This window comes from Bubalus bubalis, chromosome 9, assembly GCF_019923935.1.
Source record: "Bubalus bubalis isolate 160015118507 breed Murrah chromosome 9, NDDB_SH_1, whole genome shotgun sequence".
Classification (NCBI taxonomy): Eukaryota; Metazoa; Chordata; class Mammalia; order Artiodactyla; family Bovidae; genus Bubalus; species Bubalus bubalis.
In genome coordinates this window covers 95,812,174-95,836,420 of record NC_059165.1, presented here as the reverse complement: position 1 = coordinate 95,836,420, position 24,247 = coordinate 95,812,174, and the positions used below count along the sequence as shown (strand labels likewise).

The 24,247-nt window shown below is 52.4% G+C and overlaps 4 protein-coding genes across 8 annotated transcripts in view; 3 read left to right on the top strand and 1 right to left on the bottom strand.

Moving 5' to 3' along the window:
• Window positions 1-9,148, top strand: part of CARM1 (coactivator associated arginine methyltransferase 1) — a 43,666-nt gene extending 34,518 nt beyond the window's left edge. For 4 of the 5 annotated variants that reach the window (XM_025293501.3, XM_044948153.2, XM_044948154.2 and 1 more), the window contains 10 exons: window positions 979-1,069; window positions 1,249-1,330; window positions 5,688-5,773; window positions 5,963-6,052; window positions 6,472-6,609; window positions 6,696-6,785; window positions 6,869-6,981; window positions 7,095-7,172; window positions 7,413-7,481; window positions 7,638-9,148. In XM_025293501.3, coding sequence (XP_025149286.1) covers window positions 979-1,069; window positions 1,249-1,330; window positions 5,688-5,773; window positions 5,963-6,052; window positions 6,472-6,609; window positions 6,696-6,785; window positions 6,869-6,981; window positions 7,095-7,172; window positions 7,413-7,481; window positions 7,638-7,780 — 980 coding nt within the window. In that variant the 3' untranslated portion in view covers window positions 7,781-9,148. The remainder of the gene's footprint in view (window positions 1-978; window positions 1,070-1,248; window positions 1,331-5,687; window positions 5,774-5,962; window positions 6,053-6,471; window positions 6,610-6,695; window positions 6,786-6,868; window positions 6,982-7,094; window positions 7,173-7,412; window positions 7,482-7,637) is intronic. The other variant, XM_025293502.3, reaches the window with a different exon arrangement.
• Window positions 8,272-13,968, bottom strand: YIPF2 (Yip1 domain family member 2). Its single transcript, XM_044948156.2, has 10 exons — window positions 13,819-13,968; window positions 13,604-13,662; window positions 12,801-12,955; window positions 12,605-12,685; window positions 11,607-11,694; window positions 10,055-10,171; window positions 9,805-9,971; window positions 9,545-9,727; window positions 9,328-9,458; window positions 8,272-9,211 (listed from the first exon to the last, which is right to left on the bottom strand). The coding sequence occupies exons 2-9, from the start codon at window positions 13,632-13,634 to the stop codon at window positions 9,345-9,347; spliced, it is 936 nt and encodes a 311-aa protein (XP_044804091.2). The 5' UTR covers window positions 13,635-13,662; window positions 13,819-13,968; the 3' UTR covers window positions 8,272-9,211; window positions 9,328-9,344.
• Window positions 13,969-13,990: 22 nt separating this feature from the next.
• TIMM29 (translocase of inner mitochondrial membrane 29) lies at window positions 13,991-15,894 on the top strand. The gene is made up of 2 exons (XM_006068385.4): window positions 13,991-14,150; window positions 14,227-15,894. The coding sequence occupies exons 1-2, from the start codon at window positions 14,057-14,059 to the stop codon at window positions 14,913-14,915; spliced, it is 783 nt and encodes a 260-aa protein (XP_006068447.4). The 5' UTR covers window positions 13,991-14,056; the 3' UTR covers window positions 14,916-15,894.
• Window positions 15,895-23,039: 7,145 nt separating this feature from the next.
• LOC112587129 (GTPase HRas-like) lies at window positions 23,040-23,963 on the top strand. Its single transcript, XM_045166717.1, has 3 exons — window positions 23,040-23,428; window positions 23,554-23,738; window positions 23,843-23,963. Exons 1-3 carry the CDS (start codon window positions 23,360-23,362, stop codon window positions 23,916-23,918), a joined length of 330 nt encoding a protein of 109 aa, XP_045022652.1. The 5' UTR covers window positions 23,040-23,359; the 3' UTR covers window positions 23,919-23,963.
• Window positions 23,964-24,247: the final 284 nt, after the last annotated feature.

Genomic DNA, 24,247 nt, shown 5'->3' with positions numbered 1-24,247 from the left:
AGTGGAGTTGGGTTGATAAGCAGTGGTGGCCCCAGCAAAGCGTGGTCTCCTCCTCCTGGGGTTCTGTGGGCAGCTGCCCACTCACCCCACTGGTCAGGCAGCCTGCCCAGCCCCCTCTCCACAGCCTGCATTAGTGTGGCTTGGTTCTATCTCAGGGAGCTCTTTGAGAGCATTAAGGGGAACTCCCCCCAACCCCCATAATTGCTCTTCAGCTACCTTCAGGCAAGGGGGGGGGGCACTTGCCCATGATTCTCCAGGGGCAGGCGGCCTGGCTTGTGGCCTCTGGGCCAGAGAGCACCTCGCCTTCCCCACCCCACGGCTGCAGCTGAAAGGCAGGCAGATTCCCGGTGCCTCCTCGGACAAAAGGAGCGAGGGAGCCCCACATCTGGAGGCCAGGTGACTGGAGGCCCCAGACTCAGAAGTAGGCAAGAGCTCCTGAGCCCTGACTGTCCTCCCGCTGGCTCTGACTCACCCGTCTGTTCCTCGAGTCAACAGATGGAGGCCCCACCCCGCCCCCCCATTTCAGGCCATGCATGTGGCCCACCCTGCCTGGCAGAGGCCTGTGCAAGGGGATTCGGCTGAGGCCGTGATGGTGTGGCCTGGGGCTCACCCTCGCCCTGTCCAGAGTACTTGGCTTTGTTTTCCCCACTGCACACCGGTCCCAGAGACACCGTCCAGCTGATGGAGCAGGACCCCTGAGGCCCTGGAAGGTGCCATCCTGTCTCCCAGCCCTTGGAAGGCTAGGTCTTCCTGCTTCCCTGGCTAGCTGTCCAGGTTCAGTGAGGAGGTGGATGTCAAGTATTCTGTGGCCGCTGGCAGAGCAGGCGCTCGGTGCCTCTGCACTGCATGGATGCAAGAATGAGTGAGTGAGGAGCTGGGAAAGCCCAGAGTTGGGGTTCTGGGGCCCTCTGAGGCTCTGCCAGGCCTTGCTGGATGTCCCACCCTGATGCCAGCACCCCTCCCTGCCCCCACTCCCAGGAAACATGTTCCCCACCATTGGTGATGTCCACCTGGCACCCTTCACGGACGAGCAGCTCTACATGGAGCAGTTCACCAAGGCCAACTTCTGGTGAGTGTGCTCCTCGGTGTCCTGCCTCCTCAGGGACAGCCCCGCCTCTCTCTCATTCCTTATCCTTCATAGGACCTAAAAGACGGGCTGGATGAGGGCCAACTGGGAGAGAAGGCAGTCTGGCCCGCCTTTCTCCTGCTGCTGGTGACCTTGCCATGGGGGGCGGGCGCTTTCTGCAGGTACCAGCCATCCTTCCACGGAGTGGACCTGTCAGCCCTCCGAGGTGCTGCAGTGGACGAGTATTTCCGGCAGCCTGTGGTGGTGAGTGGGGGCACTCAGGGCACTCCTGGAGTTAGTGCTGGGCGTGGCCCTCATCTGGGGTGACAGAAGGAAAGCTTTCTTGTCAGCCTGTGCAAGCTGTGCAGCGTGAGGGAAGCCACTGAAGCTCTGAGTTTCTGCCCCTGCAGGGAGCTCTCACACGGGGATGTTGGGAATAAAGTAGCAAGGCATGTAGAGTACTTAGCTCACAGCATGCAGTACTTGTTATCAGATGCATTGATCCTTGATGAACTGATTCTGTTCAATTGACTTTAATTATTGAGATTTTTGAACTGATATATAGACCCATGGTTCAAAAATCAAAAAAGTACAAAAGTGGAAACCTCCCACTTCTGTACCCTAACACACAGTTCTCTTTCTTTATAGGCAAACAGTCTTGTTGTATATCTTTTAGAACTCTTATACCTAAACGTGCATGTACAAATATATACATTTTTTCAATCTTTTTTCCTCTCAAAGTATAGAATAATCAATGTGTTGTTCTGTCTTAGTTTTTCTGTGTTCAGAGAACATACACTGTATGAGTTCAGTCCTTTGAAGTTTGTTCAGAGTTGCCTTATGCCCGATGTGTGTTCTCTCTTGGTTTATGTTCCCTGTGTACTTCCTTGAGAAAATGTGTACCAATCACTTGTTGAGTACATTGTTATATTAATACCAATTCAATCACATTTGTTAATCATGTTGGTCAAGTCTTCTCTGTCTACTGATTTTTTTATTTGCCTTTTCTGTCTATTACTGATTGTAGATTTATTTTTCCGTGTAGCTCTGATAGTTTTTGCCTGATTTTTTTTTTTTTTTTTTTACATTACTGTTATTAGGTGCATATAGGTTTAGGATTATTTTTATATGTTCCTGTTGGATTGATCCTTTTGTAACTATAAAAAGTGTCTTTATTTTAAAAATGTCTAGTAGTACTGTTGCCTTAAAGTCTGTTTTTTCTGATAATAGTTTAGCTACTCAGGCTTTCTTTGATTAATCTTTATACGATACATATTTTTCCATCATTATACTTTCAACCCTTTTATAACCTTATTAAGGTTTATCTCATGTAAATAGCATGTATTTGAGTTTTGTTCTTTAACCAGATTGATGGTTTTTGTCTTTTAATTAGAATGTTTAGATTATTTATATTTAATGTAATTACTGGTCTTTATGGCTATAAATCTGTCATCATACTATTTTTTTTTTAATTTATCCTGACCCTTCTTTCTTTTTACCTCTTTTCTTACTTCCTTTTGTCTTAATAAGGTACATATTATCCCCCCACCCATCCCCGATTGTCTTTCACTAGTTTTGCAAGACTCTAGGACAGCATCACTTTAAACATGACCTCTGCCCCATGTTTCTTCTCTTGGTTCCCTGATTATGTGTATATGAGACCTTTTCACCACATCTCAAATGATTCTTCTACTCTTTACTCTTTTTTGTATTTTTCCATCTTTTTTCTCCCAATTAATTGCATAATTTTTACATTGTCTCCTTATCTGTCTCCCAGTTTCAATTTTCTTGATGCTATGTCTAATCTGAGTTTGTTCTTGGTTTTTCTTTGGAAAAAAAAAACAAAAACATTTTCTTGTGATAAGAGCTCTCAGGATTTAATCTCATAACAACTTTCATATGTATTGCAGAGTTAATTGTATTTATCACGTTGTACATTACATTACTGGTACTTATTTTATCTTACAACTAGAAGTTGGTAGTTCCTTTTGATTGCTCATCCAACACTCCCTCCCTGATTTTGTAAAATTTCAGTTCTAGAGTTTCACCTTGCTTATTTTTTATTTCAGTTCTCTGAAATTTGTTCCCTCTTTTTCCTTGAACGTGTTAAATATAAGTCTCTGATCACGTGTAGTATCTGGAGGATAAGTGGTAAATGTATTTCTGCTCTTTCTTCTCTTGGTTTGGTTCTTTGTTCTGTCTCTTGGTGTGCCTGGTCCTTAAGTGTCAGAATGAAAAATTATAGAGGCTCTAGAGGATAGAGTTGACTCACTGGAAAAGACTCTGATGCTGGGAGGGATTGGGGGCAGGAGGAGAAGGGGACGACAGAGGATGAGATGGCTGGATGGCATGGCTGACTCGATGGACGTGAGTCTCAGTGAACTCTGGGAGTTGGTGATGGACAGGGAGGCCTGGCGTGCTGCGATTCATGGGGTCACAAAGAGTCGGACACGACTGAGCGACTGATCTGATCTGAGAGGATAGTTTTCTTTCCAAGGATTTGTTTTTCTTCAGGCAAGTAGCCATAAGGATGTAGCACCTTGGTCCTGTGAAGCATTTAAGATATTTGGAGGCTGCTCTTCAATTCTACTTTGTTGCCATATTGCTAGCTTCCCTGTAAGGCAGCAGTTCTCAAACACTTTCAACTCAGGACCCTTTTACATTCATAAAAATGTAGGATCCCAAAGAACTTTTGTAAATGTGTGTTATATATATATATTTTTAAAACAATTAAATTTTGTTTTTATTATTTTTGGCTGTGCTGTGGACTTGAGTTGTGGGGAGCAGGGGTACTCTGTGGCCGCTGCAGTGGCTTCTCTCGTTGCGGAGCGCCGGCTCTAGGTCACTTGGGCGTCAGCAGCGGCGCACAGGCTTTAGTTGCCCTGCAGCGTGTGGAATCCTCCCAGACCAGGGGTCAAACCCGCTCCCGGCATTGGCAGGTGCATTCTTAGCCACCGGACCACTAGGAAAGTCCTAAATATGTGTTGTATTGACTGATATACTGCCAATATCTATTGGTGTTAAAAACTAAACTCAAGAAATTTAAGAATATGCATTAAAGGATGACAGGAAAACCCATTATATGTTAATATAAACAGCATTTTTTGAAAAGAAAACTATTTTCTAAAACTTTCCAGCAAGAATTAGTGTCATTTGAAATTTGCCAATCTCTTTAGTGTCTGGCTTAGCAGAAGACAGTTGGATTCTGCTTCTTTTGTTGTTGTTATTGGATTCTGCTTCTGCATTCAATCTGTTATGGTATCATAGGTGAGTGAATGAATGAAAAGGACAGAAAACACCTTAGTGTTACATGAACGTAGTTTTGACCTGAGGGAGCTCTGGAAAGGGACCATGTTTTGAGAACTGCAGCTTCAGGGTAGTCTCCATCATCTTAGTGAGCCTGGTGGTTCATAGGCCCCTGTCCTAGCCTCCCAGTTCCAATCTGGTGCTGAACCATATTTAAATAAAAAAATTAAAAATCGTATTAAAAAAAAGATAGCTTCATTTAAAAAAAATCTTATTTCTATTTTAATGGGGCAGTAAATGCATTTGTTCAATCAGCCATCTTTAGTCAGTATTTTTTTTAAAGAAGTCTGCTTATTTAATGTAATTATTTGGCTGAGTTGCATGGCCTGAGGGATCTTGGTTCCCTGGCCAGGGATTGAACCTGTGAGCCCTGCACTGGAAATGTGGAGTCTAAACCACTGGACCGGCGGCGAAGTCCCTTTGCTTTAGCTTTTTAATCTCATAGAAGCATCTTTCTGCTTGGTTCCCTACCACCATCCCACATGTAGCTCAAAAACTGACAAATGCCAAGAACTAAAATCACATGTGCAGTGTCCACCTCGAATCTCCACATTTCCTTTTTTTTTTTTTTTAGCATCTTGGCCCCTTGAGTCCTAGCCGCCTCAGTAATCCCGAGTCCCCATCTGGCTTTCCCCACACAGGGAGGCCTCTGAAGGGCCCCACCCCCAGGGGAAAGGCACGTGTGAAACAGCACCTCTCCTCCGTCTAAGGTCTTGGCCCCAGAGCTGTGGCTGCTGCGGTTGCTCTCCAGTGAAGCAGACAACTGTTGTTGTCGTTGTTCTTTTTTATTCAGTTCATATAGTTCTTGACAGTCTGACATGAAATCTCCGTCATAGCTGTGAGTGGATGTCAGCGTAGTTCACTCACTTGATGTTTGTGAATTTGCTTAACAATTTATCTTGGACATCTTTCCCCATCTATTCTAAAGAGCCTTTTCATCCTTTTTCACATGCGTGGTCTTTACCTGTTGGGCCATCACTAGTTTACCTTCCAGGCTGTTTCTGCTCTTGGCAATCTGTAACTATGGGTGGAAGTTCTGTACATGTGCACATAGATTTGTAGGTTACAATCCCTGAAGTGGAACTGCCAAGTCTTTCAAGCAGATGAATAGTTGTCATTTTGAGAGCTGTCACCTAATTGCCCTTCATTGTGTCAGACCAGTTCCTCCTCCCCCCAGCATGGCCGAGAAGGGCAAACTGCAAACTGGTTTGAGCCAAATGGCCTAGAGGCTGCAGCCAGCCTGGAAGAGGGCCGGGCTTCCCCTTCTCCTCACAGCCCGTGCCTGAAGCCAGGTCACTCTTCTGCTCTCTCCCAGGACACATTTGACATCCGGATCCTGATGGCCAAGTCCGTTAAGTACACGGTGAACTTCTTAGAAGCCAAAGAAGGAGATTTGCACAGGTACCAGCAGCCCTCCACCCCTGGCACCCCGTCCTCCTGGGCTCAACTCGTTCTGGAGGTCAGGGCCACTGCTGGCTCCCTTGGGCAGAACCCTGCTTCCCAGCCTGGGTGGGCTAGGGCCCCCACACCCCTCTCCTCTCCCAGAAGCCCTGTCACCTTCCCCAGCAATCACTGCCCTTTGCCTTACAGGATAGAAATCCCATTCAAGTTCCACATGCTGCATTCCGGACTGGTTCACGGTCTGGCTTTCTGGTTTGATGTCGCTTTCATCGGCTCTATGTGAGTGCACCCGAGCAGAGCAGGTGGCCCCCCTACTCCAGCCCCAGGTGGTAACTCCAGGCCTGGCTGGCTCCGATGATGCACTGGGGGCTGGAAGGGCCTGACTCGACTCTGCCGGGTGCTACTGCTCCTTGCAGAAGGCAGTGGGAGCTGGCCTTCGAGCAATAGACTATTGGAGGAGGGTGGTGGTCTACCCTGTTCAAAGTGACTGTTCTTCACGGGACCTGATTGTGTCTCTTGGTGTGTATGTCAGGGTGAGTGGGCGTAGGTAGAACTTCCTGGACAGCCAGCCTGTCTCCGCTCCAGGGGACCCCTGGGTGGCGGAGGCCAGGGGTAGAGGGTAGGTGCTTGGGGAAAGCTCAGAATGCACAAGGTGGGGGTCTAGCCCAGTCAAGGGCATGCCTGTCCCTGCTTGGCAGAATGACCGTGTGGCTGTCCACGGCCCCGACGGAGCCCCTGACCCACTGGTACCAAGTCCGGTGCCTGTTCCAGTCGCCACTGTTCGCCAAGGCCGGGGACACGCTCTCAGGGACATGTCTACTTATTGCCAACAAAAGGTGCGAGCAGCCGCCGGGGGCTGGGGGCAGCAAGGGCTCAGTCCCTCCCGGCAGCCAGCTCACGGCCGCCCTCCCTGCCTCCGCAGACAGAGCTACGACATCAGTATTGTGGCCCAGGTGGACCAGACAGGCTCCAAGTCCAGCAACCTCCTGGACCTGAAAAACCCATTCTTCAGGTAGGACGGGCCCTGGGCCTGCGCGGGGGGCGCCCTCCTCGCCCGCTGCCCCTCGCCCTGCCCACGGGCCGTCTCTGCTGCAGATACACAGGCACAACACCCTCCCCGCCGCCTGGCTCCCACTACACATCCCCCTCGGAGAACATGTGGAATGCCGGCAGCACCTACAACCTCAGCAGTGGGATGGCCGTGGCTGGTGAGCAGCCCGCGTGTGCGTGGGGTGGGGGCGGGGGCAGGGTCCTTCCCTGGACCCCCGCCAGTGCTGGCCCGTCGAGCCCTCCTGCCCTGACCTCTCGCTCCCCGGTGCAGGAATGCCGACCGCCTACGACCTGAGCAGTGTTATTGCCGGAGGCTCCAGTGTGGGCCACAACAACCTGATTCCTCTAGGTGAGCCCACAGGGGTGGGTGCGCCCAGGACCACCGTGAGCTTGGGCCTTCTGCCTCACCACCTTTGCTTCTTCCCCGGGGGCTGAGCTCCGCCCCCCAACTGCCTCTCCACCTTGCTCTGCGGGCGCCGCACCCACCCTCACCCGAGTGTGAGCACCCACCACGCCGGGCACGTGGGCCGGGCAGGCTGGGGGCGGTGACGCCATCTCCTTTCCTTCCTTCCTTCCTCCTGCTGTGCAGCCAACACGGGGATTGTCAATCACACCCACTCCCGGATGGGCTCCATAATGAGCACAGGGATTGTCCAAGGTAATGGTGGGCGGGGGTCGCAGGGCCCCGCGGGTGTGCGTGTGCCCGGGTGCCCGCCTGCCCTCTCTCCTGTGCTCTTTCTCTCTGACTCTGCCATGGGTCTGGGCGGGCAAGGGGACAGAAGCAGCCCCTTAGTGCCCACCCCCTGCCCCACAGGGTCCTCTGGCGCCCAGGGCAGCGGTGGCGGCAGCTCCAGCGCCCACTATGCGGTCAACAGCCAGTTCACCATGGGCGGCCCCGCCATCTCCATGGCCTCACCCATGTCCATCCCGACCAACACCATGCACTATGGGAGCTAGGCCCCTGCGGCGTGGAACGGACTGACAGCACCAGGAAACCAAATGAAGACCCTGCCCCACCCCGGGCGGCTTTGACCCCTGTACTGGAGAGACCCACATACCCGGCCACAGCCCTCTTTGCTACGGGAACTTGAACACTTTTTTACACGACATTGCCGCCGCCGCCGCCCCCACCCCACTGCCCATCCACATCTTGGCCCCAAGCGCGTGTCGCTGCCATATTTTACACACGATCATGTCGTGGGAGCTCTGTGCCCCCCCCCCCCCCGGCCCCCTCCACCCTGACCTGGGTTTGACATCTTCTGTAACAGGCGTGTCCGGGCCTGGCAGCTGCAGGCCTGGCGGGGAGGGAGGGGGCAGTGGCCGCCCTGCCCGGTCCCTCGGGCCAGTCCCCTGCCTGTCTCCAACAGGGAAGGCAGTCCTGGCTGGCCCCTTCCTGGAGGGGCCTCCCCTTCAACTACCAGGCCTTGGTCACCACAGGCGTGACATGCTGCTTTTTTTAATTTTATTTTTTTATGAAAAGAACCAGTGTCAATCCACAGACCCTCTGAGAAATCAGGCCGGCCGGGCCGAGCCAGCAGCCCCTCTCCCCAGCTCAGAGGCTCAGTGGCGAGGGGTGGCCCTACCAAGTCTTCAGGATGGGGTGGGGCCGGGCCTCTGGAGCCCAGGGAGCCCCTCGGCCCCCTCCCACCAAAGGGTTCACCTCACACTTGAATGTACGACCCACCCGGCTGTCGGGAAGGCCCTCCGTCCTCAGCCCCTGCCTCTTGCTGCTGTCCTGTCCCTGAGCCCCTGCAGGCCCAGCCCCACCTGCACCCAGAGCTAGAAAGGGTGGCCTGGGGGCCCTGGGCCTGGAGGGAAGGGTCAGCGTCAGCCGCTTGGGGCAGACGCAGAAACCTCAAGGGTCTGTCGTGGAAGGCGTCCTTTTTCCTAGTAGCTAACGTTAGGCCTGTGTACCCCCTTCAGTATTTGTAGATGCTCCTCCCCCGCCTCCTACTCTGATGGCATTCTGGTCCCACCCCAGCCTGGGAAGGGGCCTTGCAGGGACCTCTCCAAAAAAAAAGGAAAGAAAAGGAAAAAAATAAAAATAAAAAAACCCACGGAAATGTATGTTTCAGCACAGGCAGTTTTCTTCTAATTCTGCTCCCCCGTTTCTAACAACCCCAGACTTGGATGTGGCGGAGCTCAGGCTCAGCTCAAGGCCCGCTCTCTGGGCGCCCCAGGAAGAGCAAGTGTGGCCCAGGCTGGGGTGGCCCCTGGGGGCGATGGCCGCCCTGGAAGCTCCCTGCTCTGCCCTTCTCCTGCCTTTATATCAATTCTCTGAATCACCTTTGCATAGAAAATAAAAGTGTTTGCTTTGTAAGAAAAGTCTGGAAAGTAGCGAAATGATCTTGAGGTTTCAGGGGAGCCTCCAGTCACCATCTCTTGGGCCTGAAAGAGAGAAACTGAGAAGTGGCCCCGTGGCTTCTAACATCGGGCAGGGGGCAGGGGAGTGCAGTTGGAGCTGGAGACCCTGCCCCCAGCCACAGCTGGGGACAGTTCCTCACCTGCAGGCTCAGCCTTCCTAGGCTGCCACAGACCTTGGCAGGGTGGGTGGCAACATTGTGGCTGGAGGCTGAGAGGCGGCTTGGTGGGGAGATGCCATGGGCTCTGGAGGCAGCGGCTGGAAGAAATAAAACTGATCCAAGAGCCCTGGGTCAGCACTGGAGCCGGCGAGCTGAGTCCCCACCCCGAGCCCAGCCTGTGACCACCCCAGCCCAGTACCTTGCAGCCCATGGCCAGGAGGGCGTGGAGTAGCACCACCACAGACAGCAGCACCCCAGCTGCCCACCGGGTGTCCTCACGGACAACGGGCCAGAGGGTAAACACCAGGCCAGTGGCTGACAGGGCTAGGGCCAGGGCCCCGAAGAGCCACTGCAGCCACGGGACAGGGATGAGCCACAGGACCTGGGGGGATACAGGCAGCTGGCTAGCAGGTCGTCCCTGTGGCGCCCGGGACCCACCCACCCCTGGGCCCTACTCACCACAGTGGGAATGAAGACAAAGAGGGAGTAGCCGTAGATGCACACGGTCTCCAGGAAGGTGTAAAGCCCCATGCGCTCCCGGACACCCTTGCGCCACCGCAGGAAACCCCACAGTGCCAGCGGCACCAGCCACGCGTAGCAGTAGATGGTGATGCTGGCCACGGTCACTGCGGGCCAATCGGGTTATCACTCCTGGGCCCCATGGCACCCTGAGCCCTTCCAGCTCCCAGGCCTTGCCCACTTCACTTGCCTTTGTGGAACTGGGGGCTGTAGTGGATGGATGGGTCCCTCCTCTGGGCCAGCACCAGGGTCAGGTTGCCAGTGATGGCCAAGACGAAGGCCAGCGTGGCACAGATCCAGAAGGGGCCTGTGGGTGGAGCACGGTCAGGGCCCCAGGGTGGGAGGTCCCCCGACTAGTGACCTGCGCCATCCGGTCCCAGCCTCTTTCCAAGCTCCGGGCTGCCTCCACCCCCACCGCTTCCTTGATATGGTGTCACACTGGTGACAGACTAGCAGCTGAATCCAGCCTTCATCTCTCATCTCTCTTGGCTTTTCAGTGGCCTTTGACGTAGCTGATCCCCTCCATCTGGAAACACTCTCCATGCGGTTCCCAGGGTTTTACGCTCTTGCTTTTGTCTCATCTCACTGGCAACTCCTCAGCCTCTTTGACCCCCTGAACTCTAACAATGAGGGGACCACAGTTCTCAAACCTCCTCTGTGTTCATTCACCCCTTTTGTGAGCTTGTCCAACCTCAGGGCCTTCTGCCACCTCTGTGCCCACAACCCCCAGTGTCCCAAGTCTGGGCCTCTGCCCTGAACCTGGGGCTCCTATTCAACATTCCATTCCACTTAGCATGCCCACTCTTTCCCTTAGAATCTTCTCACCTTTTCCCATTGATAAATGGAATTCCCTCTTTCTGGGGAAATTGTTAGTCACTCAGTTGTGTCCAACTCTGTGACCCCATGGACTGTAGCTGCCACGCTTCTCTGTCCATGGAATTCTCCAGTGAGAATACTGGAGTGGGTTGCCATTCCCTTCTCCGGGGGATCTTCCCACTCCAGGGATCAAACCCTGGTTTCCTGCATTGCAGGCAGATTCTTTACCATCTGAGCCACCAGGGAAGGTCCCGCTTTCTCACAGTCCAGGCAAAAGCTGGGACGCATCCTTGCCACCTCTCCCCCCACCTGTCAAGTGTGTCAGCACATCCTGCTGGCTCCATCTTCCATGTTTGCCAGGATCTAACCCCCACTCTCTACCTCCCAGGCCAGGCCCATGATTCCACACGCGACTCCTCCCTGGTCCTCCAGCTTCTGCCCTTGCCCCCCACAGGGCCTGCAGCACCCAAGGGCACTTGGCTAAGATCTCTTCTCACCAAAGCACAGGAGGCCCATGTGGTCTGACCGGTCACCTCTGGGGCCTGCGGGCAGCTCGTTCCAGTGCCGTCAGTGCTGCCCTGCAGTGCACGCCTGTTTCCGCCACACGCCTCTTCTGTGATGTTCTTCCCCCGGGTCTCGCCACCCTTAACCCCAACACCAACAAGGCTCATTCCCTCACCCTCCTCAGCAGGGCCTTCCCTGAGCAACCCACACAACATAGCAGCTCCCACCCTCTAAACACTCTGCTTCTCCTCCCAGCCCCACAGCCCTCTGCTGCCTCGCTTGGCCCTGTCTGCATGAACAGAGTACGTTTCAATTCTACCCGAGTGACTGTGCTTTGCGCTCAGCTGTATACCAGGGCCTGGCCCTCTGTCAACATGTGTTGCATCAATAACTGAATGAATTGAACGCACAACCTCACTCACCATACAGGTCTGGCCGATTCCGCAGGTGGTGCCGTACAAAGTTGTGGCCGGGTCGGGGCAGCAGCGAGCCTTTGATCCGGTCCAGGACCTGGGGGGCAAGGCCAGGACCTAGGACAGAAGCCCATCTGGGGCTCCTCACTACCCACAAAGGAAAGAGGGTCACCCTCCTTAGGGGTTCCTTCCCTGCTTGACCTCCCACCTCCTCCATGCTCTCATTTCTCTCCTGTGGCCTGGAGCCCCTTGCCCTGGGCAGCCCCTACTCAATATCCCAGTGTCCCCCCACTCTGAAGGACGCTTCAGGGCCTGCCATCTTTTTCTTAGCGTCCCCCTCCTCTCTGCTTGGCTGCCCTGGACTCCCCTGCTGTCCACCGCCTCCTGCCCCCAATAAGAACTGTCAACAAATCCTGGGTAATCTTCCCCCATCTCTGCCAACGTCTTTCCTACTCCAGAACCCTGGCTTATCACCATCTCCCACCCTGGCCTCCAATTTCATGTCACTCAGTCCTTTCCTGCTCTGAACCCTTCCATGACCCCCTAGCACCTTTAGGAGAAAACCCAAACTCCTTAGTACAGCTCATGAGATCCTTGGTGATCTGGCCTCTCTGCCTGGCCCCCACCTCACTCTCCAGACTGAGTGAGAGGCAGCCTCTGCAGCAGTGGTTGGCTTCTCTCATCTCTGGTCCCCTGCCTATGCTGTTCCCCGTGCCTGGAACATACTTATGCTTCCCTCCACTCTAAGTCTACCTGCTTGTCTAAGTCCCAGCAAATCTGTCGCCTTCTCCAGGGGGCCTTTCCCTGTGCACCATGTCACGTGTGCTCCCCGTGTTCCCGAGTCCCACTCAGGCCACACACATGCAGTCCACCCAGTCATGTCTACCAGCCTGGGTGGGGGCTGTTCTCCCATGTGCCTATTGCCAGCAATGGCCCAAGGCCTGGTGCACAGGAAGTTCTCAGTGAATAGTGGCTGGACCCCATCCCACCAGCTTCCTGGGTCTGACCTGTGAGGTGTCCACGTCGAAGAAGCTCTGATAGTAGCCAAAGGTCCAGAAACCAGGCTGCTGCTTCTCTTCCTGTAGGAGCTGCACAGTGCAGACTTTCAGTGCTGAGGGTGCGGGGGTGGGGGTGGAGGGGTGTGCCAGAGGGAGGGTAGGAGGGACAAGACAGAGGCAGGGCACAGGGACTCCTGGGACTCACCATGGTCTTGTCGCTCTCCTCTACCTCATCCTCAGCTCCATAACTGCCGCCTGAGTCCATTGCCACAGCCACATGCCCCTTAGGGCTCAGCTGATCACTTCTGGTGGTGGTCTCATTCGGGGTCTGGGCCAGCAGATTAGTAGCTTCCTCGAACTCTGTCGAGAAGGAATATGGGACACAGGTGTATTTGGGAGTCGAGGCAATTTCGTTTTGCCCACAGCTCGTCTGGGGAGACTGGCGTGCTGCAGTCCATGGGGTCACAAAGAGTCGGGCATGACTTAGGGACTGAACGACATCTGGGAGCCAAGAGTAACCATCCCCACCTCGGTGTTACCCCCAGCCCAGAGTTTCCTCAACTGTAGTGAGTGGGAAGGAGGCGTGTCCCCTCCTTCCTAACACAGGACCACAATGAGGGCTGGCTCAGGGATGGGGCAGAGCCTCAGATTTGTGGTCTGAGTTTAAGGTGGGAGCGGTGCCAATGCAGGAAGGAGATGCAGGAGACCCGGGTTTGATACTTGGATTGGGAAGATGCCCTGGAGGAGGAAGTGTCAACCCAGTCCAGTATTCTTGCCGGGAGAATCCCATGGACGGAGGAGCCTGGCCGGCTACAGTCCATGGGGTCGCAAGGAGTCGGATACGACTGAGAGACTAAGCACGCACGGGGTTCGAGTTAGAATGGGTTTCATGTCTGGGTGGTTGTTCACAGCTGACTGGGGTTCGGGTTAGATCTGAGCTGGAAACTCGATGGGAGGTTTCGGCCAGTGGAAGGAACAGGATTCCGGCCGGGTCGCGGCTGCACTCACCGTGGAAGGCCAGCTCGTCAGCCGCTGCCATGGTCTCTCAGGGTCGTCACCGCATCCCTCTGAGGATAGAGGCCAATCAGACTCTCTCTCGACACCAGTCGGCGCCCCTCCTGGACGCCAGCCTCAACCCCAAGCCCGGCCTGGCGGCTCCCGCACCCACCGGAACGTGAACTCGCCTCTCCTGCCCCACAGGTGTACCCACGCCCCCCCCTTACCTGAGGCGATCTCAACCGGCGGGGCCCGGGCTCTCTGCGCCTGCGCGACCCGCCCACCCGCCGCAGATGACCCAACTCAGATCTGACAGCAACATCCGGCGTCGGTCCGTCTGCTATCCTTTTCCGATGGGGAAAGATTTCCGGTGATGTTGACGCTTGCACGGAAGAGATTCTCCGGGTCCTCTGTTTTGTATGCGTGGTGTTTCTCTTCGGAGAACGGACGCCCAGCCGGAAGACAATGGCGGCTGCCGCTCTGAAGAGATTTTGGTCCCGAAGCCGTAGAGAGGCGCGTGACGCTGCAGCCGCAAAGCCCGGCGTGTGGGCGCGGTTGGGTGAGTAGCAGCGGGAGGCGGCGGGGTGGGTGGCGCCAGCGGCCGGGCGGCTCTCAATGCTCTTTTCTCCCCTCAGGCGCTTGGGCCCGCTCGCTGCTCCAAGATTACGCCGAGGCCTGCAAGGACGCGGCGGCGGCGGCGCGGGCCCGGCCCGGGAAGGCGGCCGTGTACTTGGGGCTGCTGGGTGGCGCGGCGGCCTGTTGCTCCCTGGCACCCAGCGAGGCAGCCTTCGAGGAGGCGCTGCTCGACGCGTCGGGGACCCTCCTGCTGCTGGCGCCCGCCACTCGCAACCGCGACTCGGAGGCGTTCGTGCAGCGACTGCTCTGGCTGCGTGGTCGCGGCTGTCTGCGCCACGTGAGCCTGGGCCTCTTCTCGCTGGTGTACGAGGCGCCCTTCGATGCCCAAGCCAGCCTCTACCAGGCTCGCTGTCGGTACCTGCAGCCCCGCTGGACCGACTTCCCGGACCGGATTCTGGATGTGGGCTTCGTGGGCCGCTGGTGGGTGCTGGGGGCCCGGATGCGCGACTGCGACATCAACGACGACGAGTTTCTGCACCTGCCGGCTCACCTGCGCGTCGTCGGGCCCCACCAGCTGCACTCGGAGGCCAATGAGCGGCTCTTCGACGAGAAATACAAGCCTGTGGTGCTCACCGACGACCAGGTGGACCAGGCGCTGTGGGAGGACCAGGTTTTGCAGAAGGAGAAGAAGGACCAGCTCTCCCTGAGCCAGGCTGACTCTCTGCTGCCGTCGGAGGCCGCGAGATGAAACTCAGACCCCCCGGGTCCCGACCGGGCTCCCGGCCCCCGCAGAATGCTGGCCCGGGAATGTGCAGTTGGTGCGGGTGAGCCTCAAACGCAGAGTGGTGGAAGTAAATTATTTGCAACGTTCTCTCCCTGGGTTTTCACAAAATCGGGGGCCTCCCTCTCACTTGTTCGCTGTGAGCAGACGGCTTATTGAGAGCCTCCCTGGTCTAAGAGTTGGGGAGAGCAGAGAAACGTGCCATGTCATCTTTATCACTGCCAGAGTTGGTAAGAAACTTTAGACGGAAATAAGCCTTTTTCACTGGGCTTTACGGTTCTCCTGACTAGGGTAACTTGCAGATTTTCGTTTTAAAATTTGACCTAAAAGGTTTATTCTCTATTTCCATGAGGGACATGTATTTTTTAATTCGGTTTGAAATAATTGTAGTCTCAGAGGAAATTGGAACAATAATCGAGACATTCTGTGTAAAGGTTCACCCGGCTTTGCACAATTGATAACATTTCACACTGTCCTTATTGTTCCGTTGCTAACTCGAGTGGGACTCTTTTGCGACTCCGTGGATTGGAGCCCACAAGCCTCCTCTGTCTGTGGGATTTCTCAGGCAAGAATACTGGAGTGGGTTGCCATTTCCTTTCAGTAACCTTGAAAATTCAGAATCATTTGGAAAGGAGTATGTCGCTAAGAGTTGGACAGGACTGAGGGACTTCACTTTCACTTTTCACTTTCATGCAATGGAGAAGGAAATAGCAACCCACTCCAGTATCTTGCCTGGAGAATCCCAGGGATGGAGGAGCCTGTTGGGTGCCATCTATGGGGGTTGCACCGAGTCGGACACGACTGATGCGACTTAGCAGCAGCAGCAGCATGTTAATGTCTATAGCTGGGGTAAAATCGTACTTTTAAAACTACTGTTACAAGAGTGAGACAGCCTCCGTCACTGCTGGGGCCTATGACTAGTTAATAAATCAGGAGATGAAACCACCGTCTTTGTTGTTACATTGTGTTTATCTGTTTTGCTGTTAAGTTTTGGTACTTGGACCTTCCCTTCATACTATAGGGTGCATTGGACACATGGTAATGTTTATATCCTTATTTGGGGGCAGAGGAGCATCTTTAAGCCAGCATGTCCGTTTTACAAAGGAAAAATTTTGTTATTTTTCCAGAGCTGTGGCAGACTTCATGATTGAAACTAACTTCTCAAACTCATGGTATTATCTTTGACCCTAATAACGTGCTACTAGAAACTACTGAATACTGTTACCACTAGCCATAAATAAAAGCTAAGTACAGAAATAAGTGAATATAAACAAAAAGCAATGAAAACAAAAGAGAAATGATACTATAAATTGTAATCCTATACCATTACCTGCTGAAGGCTCTGGACCTGAATCCTGTTGTTCAAGAGAAATTAACCAACATCAGGGAAAGGTTTAAGATGCACTGATATCAAAATGAGACTTGCTCTTTACCATGATCATGAAGTATTTAGAAAAAAGAGACAGACTTTCCTGCTGGTCCAGTGGTCAAGACTCCAAGTTTCCACTGCAAGGGGCACAGATTCTATCCCTGGTCAGGGAACTAAGATCCCATGTACCTCAAGGCATGGCCAAAATTATAAAAATTTTTAAAAAGTATTAAGAGGATTGCACATCGTCATTGAGTTGGTTATTAAATGACACTCAAAGCCAGGGAGTCCTACCATATTTGCTCCCTGCTCCAGTAGCTCTGGTGTCCTGAGTTTGGTATGAGGCATGTGGACTAGAGCGGTTAGGTTTGACAGGGGCCTGAATGTTCATGCTCAGCACCTTAGAGTATACACAGACCTCCAGAGGACGGTCCAGCTTAAGCTTCGTTAACTGTTCACTGTTAAGCTTCCAGTATCCCTCAGTGCTCAGCCCAGTGTGGGCCCCAGCAAATGTTTATACTATACATGCCCATTATAGGTGGGAGTTGCTGTGATCCTACTGGGGAGGGGAAAGCAGACAGGGACTTGGCTCCCCATCCTTTGGCCAGTCCAGAGTAAGAGACCTTCAGATCTCAACCCTGCCCAGGGCATAAATAGCAAAGTAGACATAATGTCTCCATTTGCATAAGGGCAGTAGAATCTGAGGAAGAAGAAGTGGGTTTTGAGGGAATTCCTGTCGATCCAATGGTTAGGACTCTGAGTTTCCACCTGATGGGAAGAACAGACTCATTGGCAAAGCCCCTAATGCTGGGAAAGATTGAAGGCGGGAGGAGAAGGGGACGACAGAGGATGAGATGGATGGCATCACTGACTCGACGGACGTGAGTTTTGAGTAAGCTCCCCGAGTTGGTGATGGACAGGGAGACCTGGCATGCTGCAGTCCATGGGGTCACAAAGAGTCAGACACGACTGAGCAACTGAAGTGAATATAAATTGGCCACAGACATGCATGTGTCACCTGCATCCTGAACGGCCCCTCCGCCTCCCTCCCCACCCCATCCCTCCAGGCTGTCACAGAGCACTGGCTTTGGGTGCCCTGTGTCATATATCAAGCTTGCCCTGGCTATCTGCTTTACACATGGTGATGTGTATGTTTCAGTGCTGTTCTCAAATTATCTCCCTCTCCTCCCACTGAGTCCAAAAGTCTGTTCTTTATGTGAAAACGGATTCTTAACCCCTGGGCCACCAGGGAAGTCCTGGAGGAAAGAAATTGAAGATACAAATAAATGGAAAGATAGGCCATGCTCATGGATTGGAAGTACAACTGTGTAGGACCCTACAGGGTCTTCCTGGGACAGACCCCACCATGTCCTTTGCCTGCCTTGTCTGTTAAAAAACTTGAGCTTCCTCGGCTTTCCCCAAGATTCAAAGAATAAATTCTATCAGAGAAGGGCAGAAATACAGAAACACAGGGAAAGAGTCAAGCAAGACAAAATAATAGTTTCACCATTAAAGTCAAGGACCTTTAGTTCCTCCTCAAGGGCTATAGATGATCTTCTGAGGCATATTGTTCGAGCTGTTTTGCAGATACTGAAACGTGCACCACGGGGAAGAAGTTAACGAGAAGGTTGATGATGTTGAGTCCCAATTAATCAGTCAGAAGAATGTTAAATACACCTGGCCTTTAAAAATCTTTCCCTGAAAGCCTTGGTGTTTAGGCCTTCTGAACATTAGCTGCCTGGTGGAATCCCCTGGTGGTCTCGTGGTTAGGACTCTGAGCTTCCATTGCAGGAGGCCTGGGTTCAATCCCTAGTCAGGGAACTACGATCCTGCAAGGGGCACAGCAGTATGGCCAAACAAATAAGTAAATAATAGAATAAGATAAACATTGGCTTCCTGAACTCCTTGCTTGGGGCTCTGCAGTAATCACTGCACTTTCCTTCACCACAAAGATGCATCAGTAGGTTGGCTTTACTTTGTGTGGGCGAGTGACGCTACATTTGGTTCAGCAACAGAAGAATTAACATTGTTAAAACTGTAATCCCTACCAAAATTTGAATGACATTTTTCACAGAACTAGAACAAAGAATCCTGAAACTTGTATAGAACCACATAAGATCCCAATAGCCAAAGTAATTTTGAGAAAGAACAAAGCTGAATTTATCATACTGCATGATTTAACCTGGATTTAATACTGCATACTACAAAGCTATTGTAATCAAAACAGTACAGAAATAGATCAATGGAACAGAATACAGAGCCCAGAAATAAACCCACAGGTTTATTTACAAATGCTCCTTTGTAGTCAGTTAATTTACCACAAAGGAGCCAAGAATATACAATAGGGAAAGGACAGTCTCTTCAATAAATGGTGTTGGGAAAACTGGACCACTATCTTAAACCATCCACAAAAATTAACTCAAAATGGATTAAAGACTGAAACATAAGTCCTGAAACCATAAAACTAGAAGAGAACATGGGCGATAGCTAGCTCTTTAACATCAGTCTTGGGGATAATATTTTTGAATTGGCACCAAACAAAGGCAACAAGAAATAAGTGGGACTATATCAAACTAAAAACTTGTGCTCAGAAAATGAAAACATCAACAAAATGAAAAGATAATCTCTGAAATGAGAAAATATTTGCAAATCATGTATCTGCTGAGGAATTAATGGTGGCTCAGACGGTAAAGACTCCACCTGCATCCCTGGGTCAGGAAGATCCCCTGGAGAAGGAAGTGGCAGCCTGCTCCAGTATTCTTGCCTGGGGAACCCCATGTACCAAGGAACCTGGTGGGCTACAGTCCATGGGGTCACAGAGTTGGACACAACTGAACGACTAACACTTTCACTTTAATATCTAAACTACATGAAGAACTTGTAACTCAATAGCAAAAACGAATCTCGGTAAAAAATGGGCGGAAAATCTGAAAGTTTTTCCTTAGACATACAGTACATGGTACATGAAACTACGTACATACAGAACAATAGGTACATGAAAGGGTGTATGCTAATCAGGGACATGGTATTTTAAACCCCAAGGAGATAACACCTCACGCCTATAGAATGGCTATGATCAAAAAGAAATAGCAGGTGTTGTCCAGAATGTGGAGAAAAGGGAACTCTTAAGGCACTGTTGGTGGGAGTGTAAATTGGTGTGGTCACTAAGGAAAACAGTATGAAGTTTCTTTAAGAAATTAGAAATAGAACTACCATATGATCCAGCAATTCCACTTCTGGGTATTTACAGAAAGAAAAGGAAAAGAAAAGACACATGTGCCCTTATGTTTAAGGTAACATTATTTAAAATAGCCAAGATATGGAAGCAACCTAAGTGCCCATCCGTAGAAGAATAAAGATGATATGCCATATATTACATTATATATATATATATGTAGGAATATTAGCCATTAAAAAAGGAAATCTTGTCATTTGCAACAACATGGATGGACTTCGAAGGTATGCTAAGTGAAATGTCAGAAAAGAGGCAAATATAAGACCTCACTTAAATGTGGAATCTTTAAAAAAATTAAAAGAGTATCTAGCTCGTCGGTACAGAGAACAGGTTAGTGGCTGCCGGGGCAGGGGGTTGGGGGTTGCACAAACCTGAGTGAAGTGGGCTAAACGGTACAATCTTCATGTTATAAAAGCAGTCATGGGGGCTTCCCTGGTGGTCCGTGGTTCAGAGTCCACCTGCAATGCAGGAAACAGGAGATTTGGATTCCATCCCTGGGTCTGGAAGATCCCCTGGAGGAGGATATGGCAACCCACTCCAGTGTTCTTGCCTGAAAAGTCCCAAGGACAGAGGAGTCTGGCGGGAATTGTCCAAAGGGTCACAAAGAGTCAGACGTGACTGAGTGACTAATCACATATTGGGAAGATTCCACGTGACCCAGGGCAATTCAGCTCATACACCACAATTATTGACCCCACATGCAGCACCTACTGAAGCCCAACCTAGGGCCAGTTCTTCACAAGAGAAACCAACCCGATGAGAAGCCTGTGCTCTGCAATTAGAGTAACCTCTGCTTGCTACAAATAAAGAAAAGCCTTTGCAGCAGCAAGGACTCAGCACAGCTAAAAATAAATAAAAAAAATTTTTAAAGCTGTCATGGGAATGTAATGTACAGCATGGTGACTAATAATAAAGAAGTATTTGAATTCCAGCTTTTACACTCAGGGGATCTGGGACTCACCTGAGATAGGTGAAGTGCCTTCTCCACCCCTCAGATTCTTTCTCTGTAAACAGGAGCACAACCTACCTGAGGTTGTTAGCAACATCAGAAAGCACTTGGTACCTAGTAGGCCATTACTGTGCAGTGGGGCTCAGTGTGGAGGAGGGAGGCTCGGAACCCACCCTCTGTCTGCCCAGGCCAGGAAGAGACCACCACTTCCAGTCTCACCTGCAGCCCCACACACAGGGCTGCCCAGGGAAGTGCCTGGTTAGTGGAGGTCCATGGAGCCTGGGCTACCCTGGTGGCTCAGAAGGTAAAGAATCTTCCTGCAATGCAGGAGACCCAGGTCCATTGCTGGGCTGGAAAGATCCCCTGGAGGAGGGCATGGCAACCCACTAGTATTCTTGCCTGGAGAATCTCATGGACAGAGGAGCCTGGCCGGCTACAGTCTTCAGGATCGCAAAGAGTTGGACACGACTGAAGTGACTTGGCATGTACAGAGCCTGGAGCCTGTGTGTGCTTGTCTCTAGGAGCCAAAGAAACACTTGACTGATACAGGAACATTTTCCAGTCCTCTCTTTTAAGATTTATTTATTAATTTTTTTAAAAAGTATTTTAAAATTTATTCATTTAGCTGCACTGGGTCTTGGTTGCGGCCTTTGAACTCTTAGTTGTGGCGTGTGTGATCTAGTTCCCTGACCAGGGACAGAACCCAGGAGCTCCGCACTGGGAGCTGGGAGTTCCAGCCTGTGGACCACTAGCTGTGTGTGTGCTCAGTCGTGTCTGACTGTTTGCCACCACATGGTCTGTAGCCCACCAGGCTCCTCTGTCCATGGAATTTTCCAGGCAACAATTCTGGAGTGGGTTGCCATTTCCTCCTCCAGGAGATCTTGCCAACCCAGGGATTGAACCTGTGTCTCTTACGTCTCCTGCATTGGCAGGGGGATTCTTTACCACTGTGCCACTTGGGAAGCCCATAGACCACAAGGGAAGTCTCTTAAAAATTTTTTCTGGATGTGGGCCCTTGTAAAAGTCTTTATTGAATTTGTTACATTTGCTTCTGTTTTATATTTTGTTTTTTCCCCCGGAGAGGCGTGTGGAATCTTAGCTCCTCTACTACGTGACCACAAGGTGGCGCTGGTGAGCCGTAGGCCGCGGATCCGCTGTGCCTCGCGTGGGCCGCCTCCTCAAGGCTCCAGGTCCCAGGTCCTGTCTTCTGGGTTCCCACAAGTGCTCTGGGTGCCCCAAAGTCCAGGCCTTCGTGTCGTCTTGGTGATAGGCAGGATCTCCCACACACCAGGTCCCCAAGGATCCCTCCAAAAAGCTTGGACATCTGGTGGCCATCACACACACCAGGAGAACCTGGGGTTCAGAATGTCACTGCCCACTGTCCCCACAAGGGCATCCCTTCTTTAAGCACCAAAAACTGGGGACACCCCAGCTAGGGGCCTTTTCTTTCTCATCTCTGCCCTGGTTCCCACACCTCCTTCGGGTCTTTTCTCGTGATAAGTTTCTGCTTCCTGGAGCCCTGGCCCTCACCTGTCTACCTCCTCACCTGCCTCACGTTCTCCAAAGTTCTTCTGGCAATGGGACCTCATGGGTTTCCCTTTATTTTCTTTACGTGGATTTTTTTTCTTTGGAGCTAGCCCAAGTCTGCCAGGGCAGCGGTTCTTTCTGTCTGACCGTTACCCTGTGCCTTGAACAACCCCTGGCACCAGTAGGTGCTCAGTGAACACTTTCCAAACGCACCAACATGCCCAGGGGTGGAAGCAGGGGGCGCCTGGAGCCGGTTGTTGGCTGTCAGTCCTGTCCAGACACACTGTTGTGCCTGCCACTCTGGCAAGACCTGTTCTCCAGAGGGTGCTGATAACCTTGAGCCCACAGTACCTCCAGTTTCAGTTCTTTGCCTCCCCAGCAGCTTCTAATTCAGGTGCGTGCTTGGGGGAATGTTCTCAACTGTCAGCCCTGCCTTTGGGGAGCTGGCTCCTCTCATTAAGTGTAGCTAGAGGTAGGAGCCCCCTCACACCTCTGGGCTGGAGGTGCTGCAGGTGAGCGGCTGGGTCACCATTCATTTTTTCCCCTCATTTTGTTAAAAAATATTTTGTTGAGTTCTGCCCCTAGGCCACAGAAGTGGAGCCCAGAACCAAGGTCATCTCCGAAACTAACTGAGCCCCTTTGTAACCCTTGCCGGAAGCCCCCCCCCGATCATCACTAACAAGCTTTCTGACTCCCAGTTAGACAAAGATGCCCACTCTAGTAAACACCCCACAGCACCCCAGCCAATCACCCAATGCCAGCCTTCCATAGCAATTTCGTCTTGAGGCTATAAAAATTGGCTGTTAACGCACGAGAGAACTATCGACTCTCCCTGCTTGGTCAGGAGTTTGGCCTGCTGCGCCCTTTTCAGCTCTGCTCTTGGTTCTTAATAAACACCCTCCCTTATGAAATGCTCTGTGTCTGGAAACTTTTCCAGCCCACGCTCAGACTGCCTTAACGTATGTATTTATTTGTCTGCGTTGAGTCTCAGCTGTGGCACGTTGCGTCTTCATCGCATTATGTTGGATCTTTCCTCACGGCTTATCGGCTCAGTAGTTGTGGCGTGGGGCTTAGTTTCTCCACAGCAAACCCCTGTCCCCTGCGTTGCAAGGCAGATTCTTAACCACTAGACCACCAGGGAAGTCCCTGGGTCACCGTTCTTGCTGCTATGCCTGGTTCAGAAGACAGGCCTGGCCCGGGCAGCCTGGCCCCAGGAGCTCAGTGGGCGTGCGAGTGGGGTCAGTGGGACGGGAAACCACAGTAGTGCCTGGTGTTGGGGTCCCTTGAGGAGTGATGACGGAGGATAAGCTCGTGGCGGTGGGCGCCATGATATGAGGAAGAGTGCCCTGACCATCCAGCTCATTGAGAACCACCCCATGGAGGACAACTCCACCATGGAGGTGAGCCGACTCTAGTCCACAGCCTGGCTCCTGACAGGGGCTTGTCCTCCTCCTGCTCTGCAGGAGGGGTCCCATTGTCCTAGGTCCTGGGGGCACAAGAGAAGCAAGGGAGGGTCCCCTCCCAGGAAGGTTGGCTGTCTCTAAGTTCCTACTGGAAGCAAGTGGTCACCGATGGGGAGACCTACCTACTGGACACAGCAGGCCAGGAGAGTCAGCATCATGGAGACCAGTACATGAGCACCAGGGAGGGCTTTCCTCTGGGTGTTTGCATCAACAATACCGAGTCCTTCAAGGGCATCCACCAGCCCTGGTGAGCTGACCACTGACCCTCAGGGGCTTCCTGTCCTCTCTCTGTGACCCCAAGTGCAGCCCAGCCCGCAGCCTGCCCACTGGATCATGCCTTCCCCCTTGTAGGGAGCAGATCAAGTGGGTGAAGGACTCAGATGGCATACCTGTGGTGCTAGTGGGAACGAGTGTGACCTGGTCATAGTACCGTGGAGTCTCAGCAGGCCAGAAACTCACCCAAAACTGCAGCGTCCCCTGCAGTGATGTGTTGGCCCAGATGCACCAGGTGGAAGCCCCCCTCCCTGCCCCCCATCCAACCAGGGCCCTGTGCCACCCCCACTGCCTGGGAGCAGAACTCACTGCCCCTTCTCCCTCCATCCAGGGCAGCTGCTCGACCTCTGGCTCCAGCTAAGGGACCCCCTGGAACCCACTTCGATTTCCCTGACCCAGCAGCCCCTCAAGCTGTGAGTCTCCCCGGGAGGCAGGGGCAGCGAGAGGGTCCAGGACCCGGGTCTGGGCTGACACAGCTCCCGG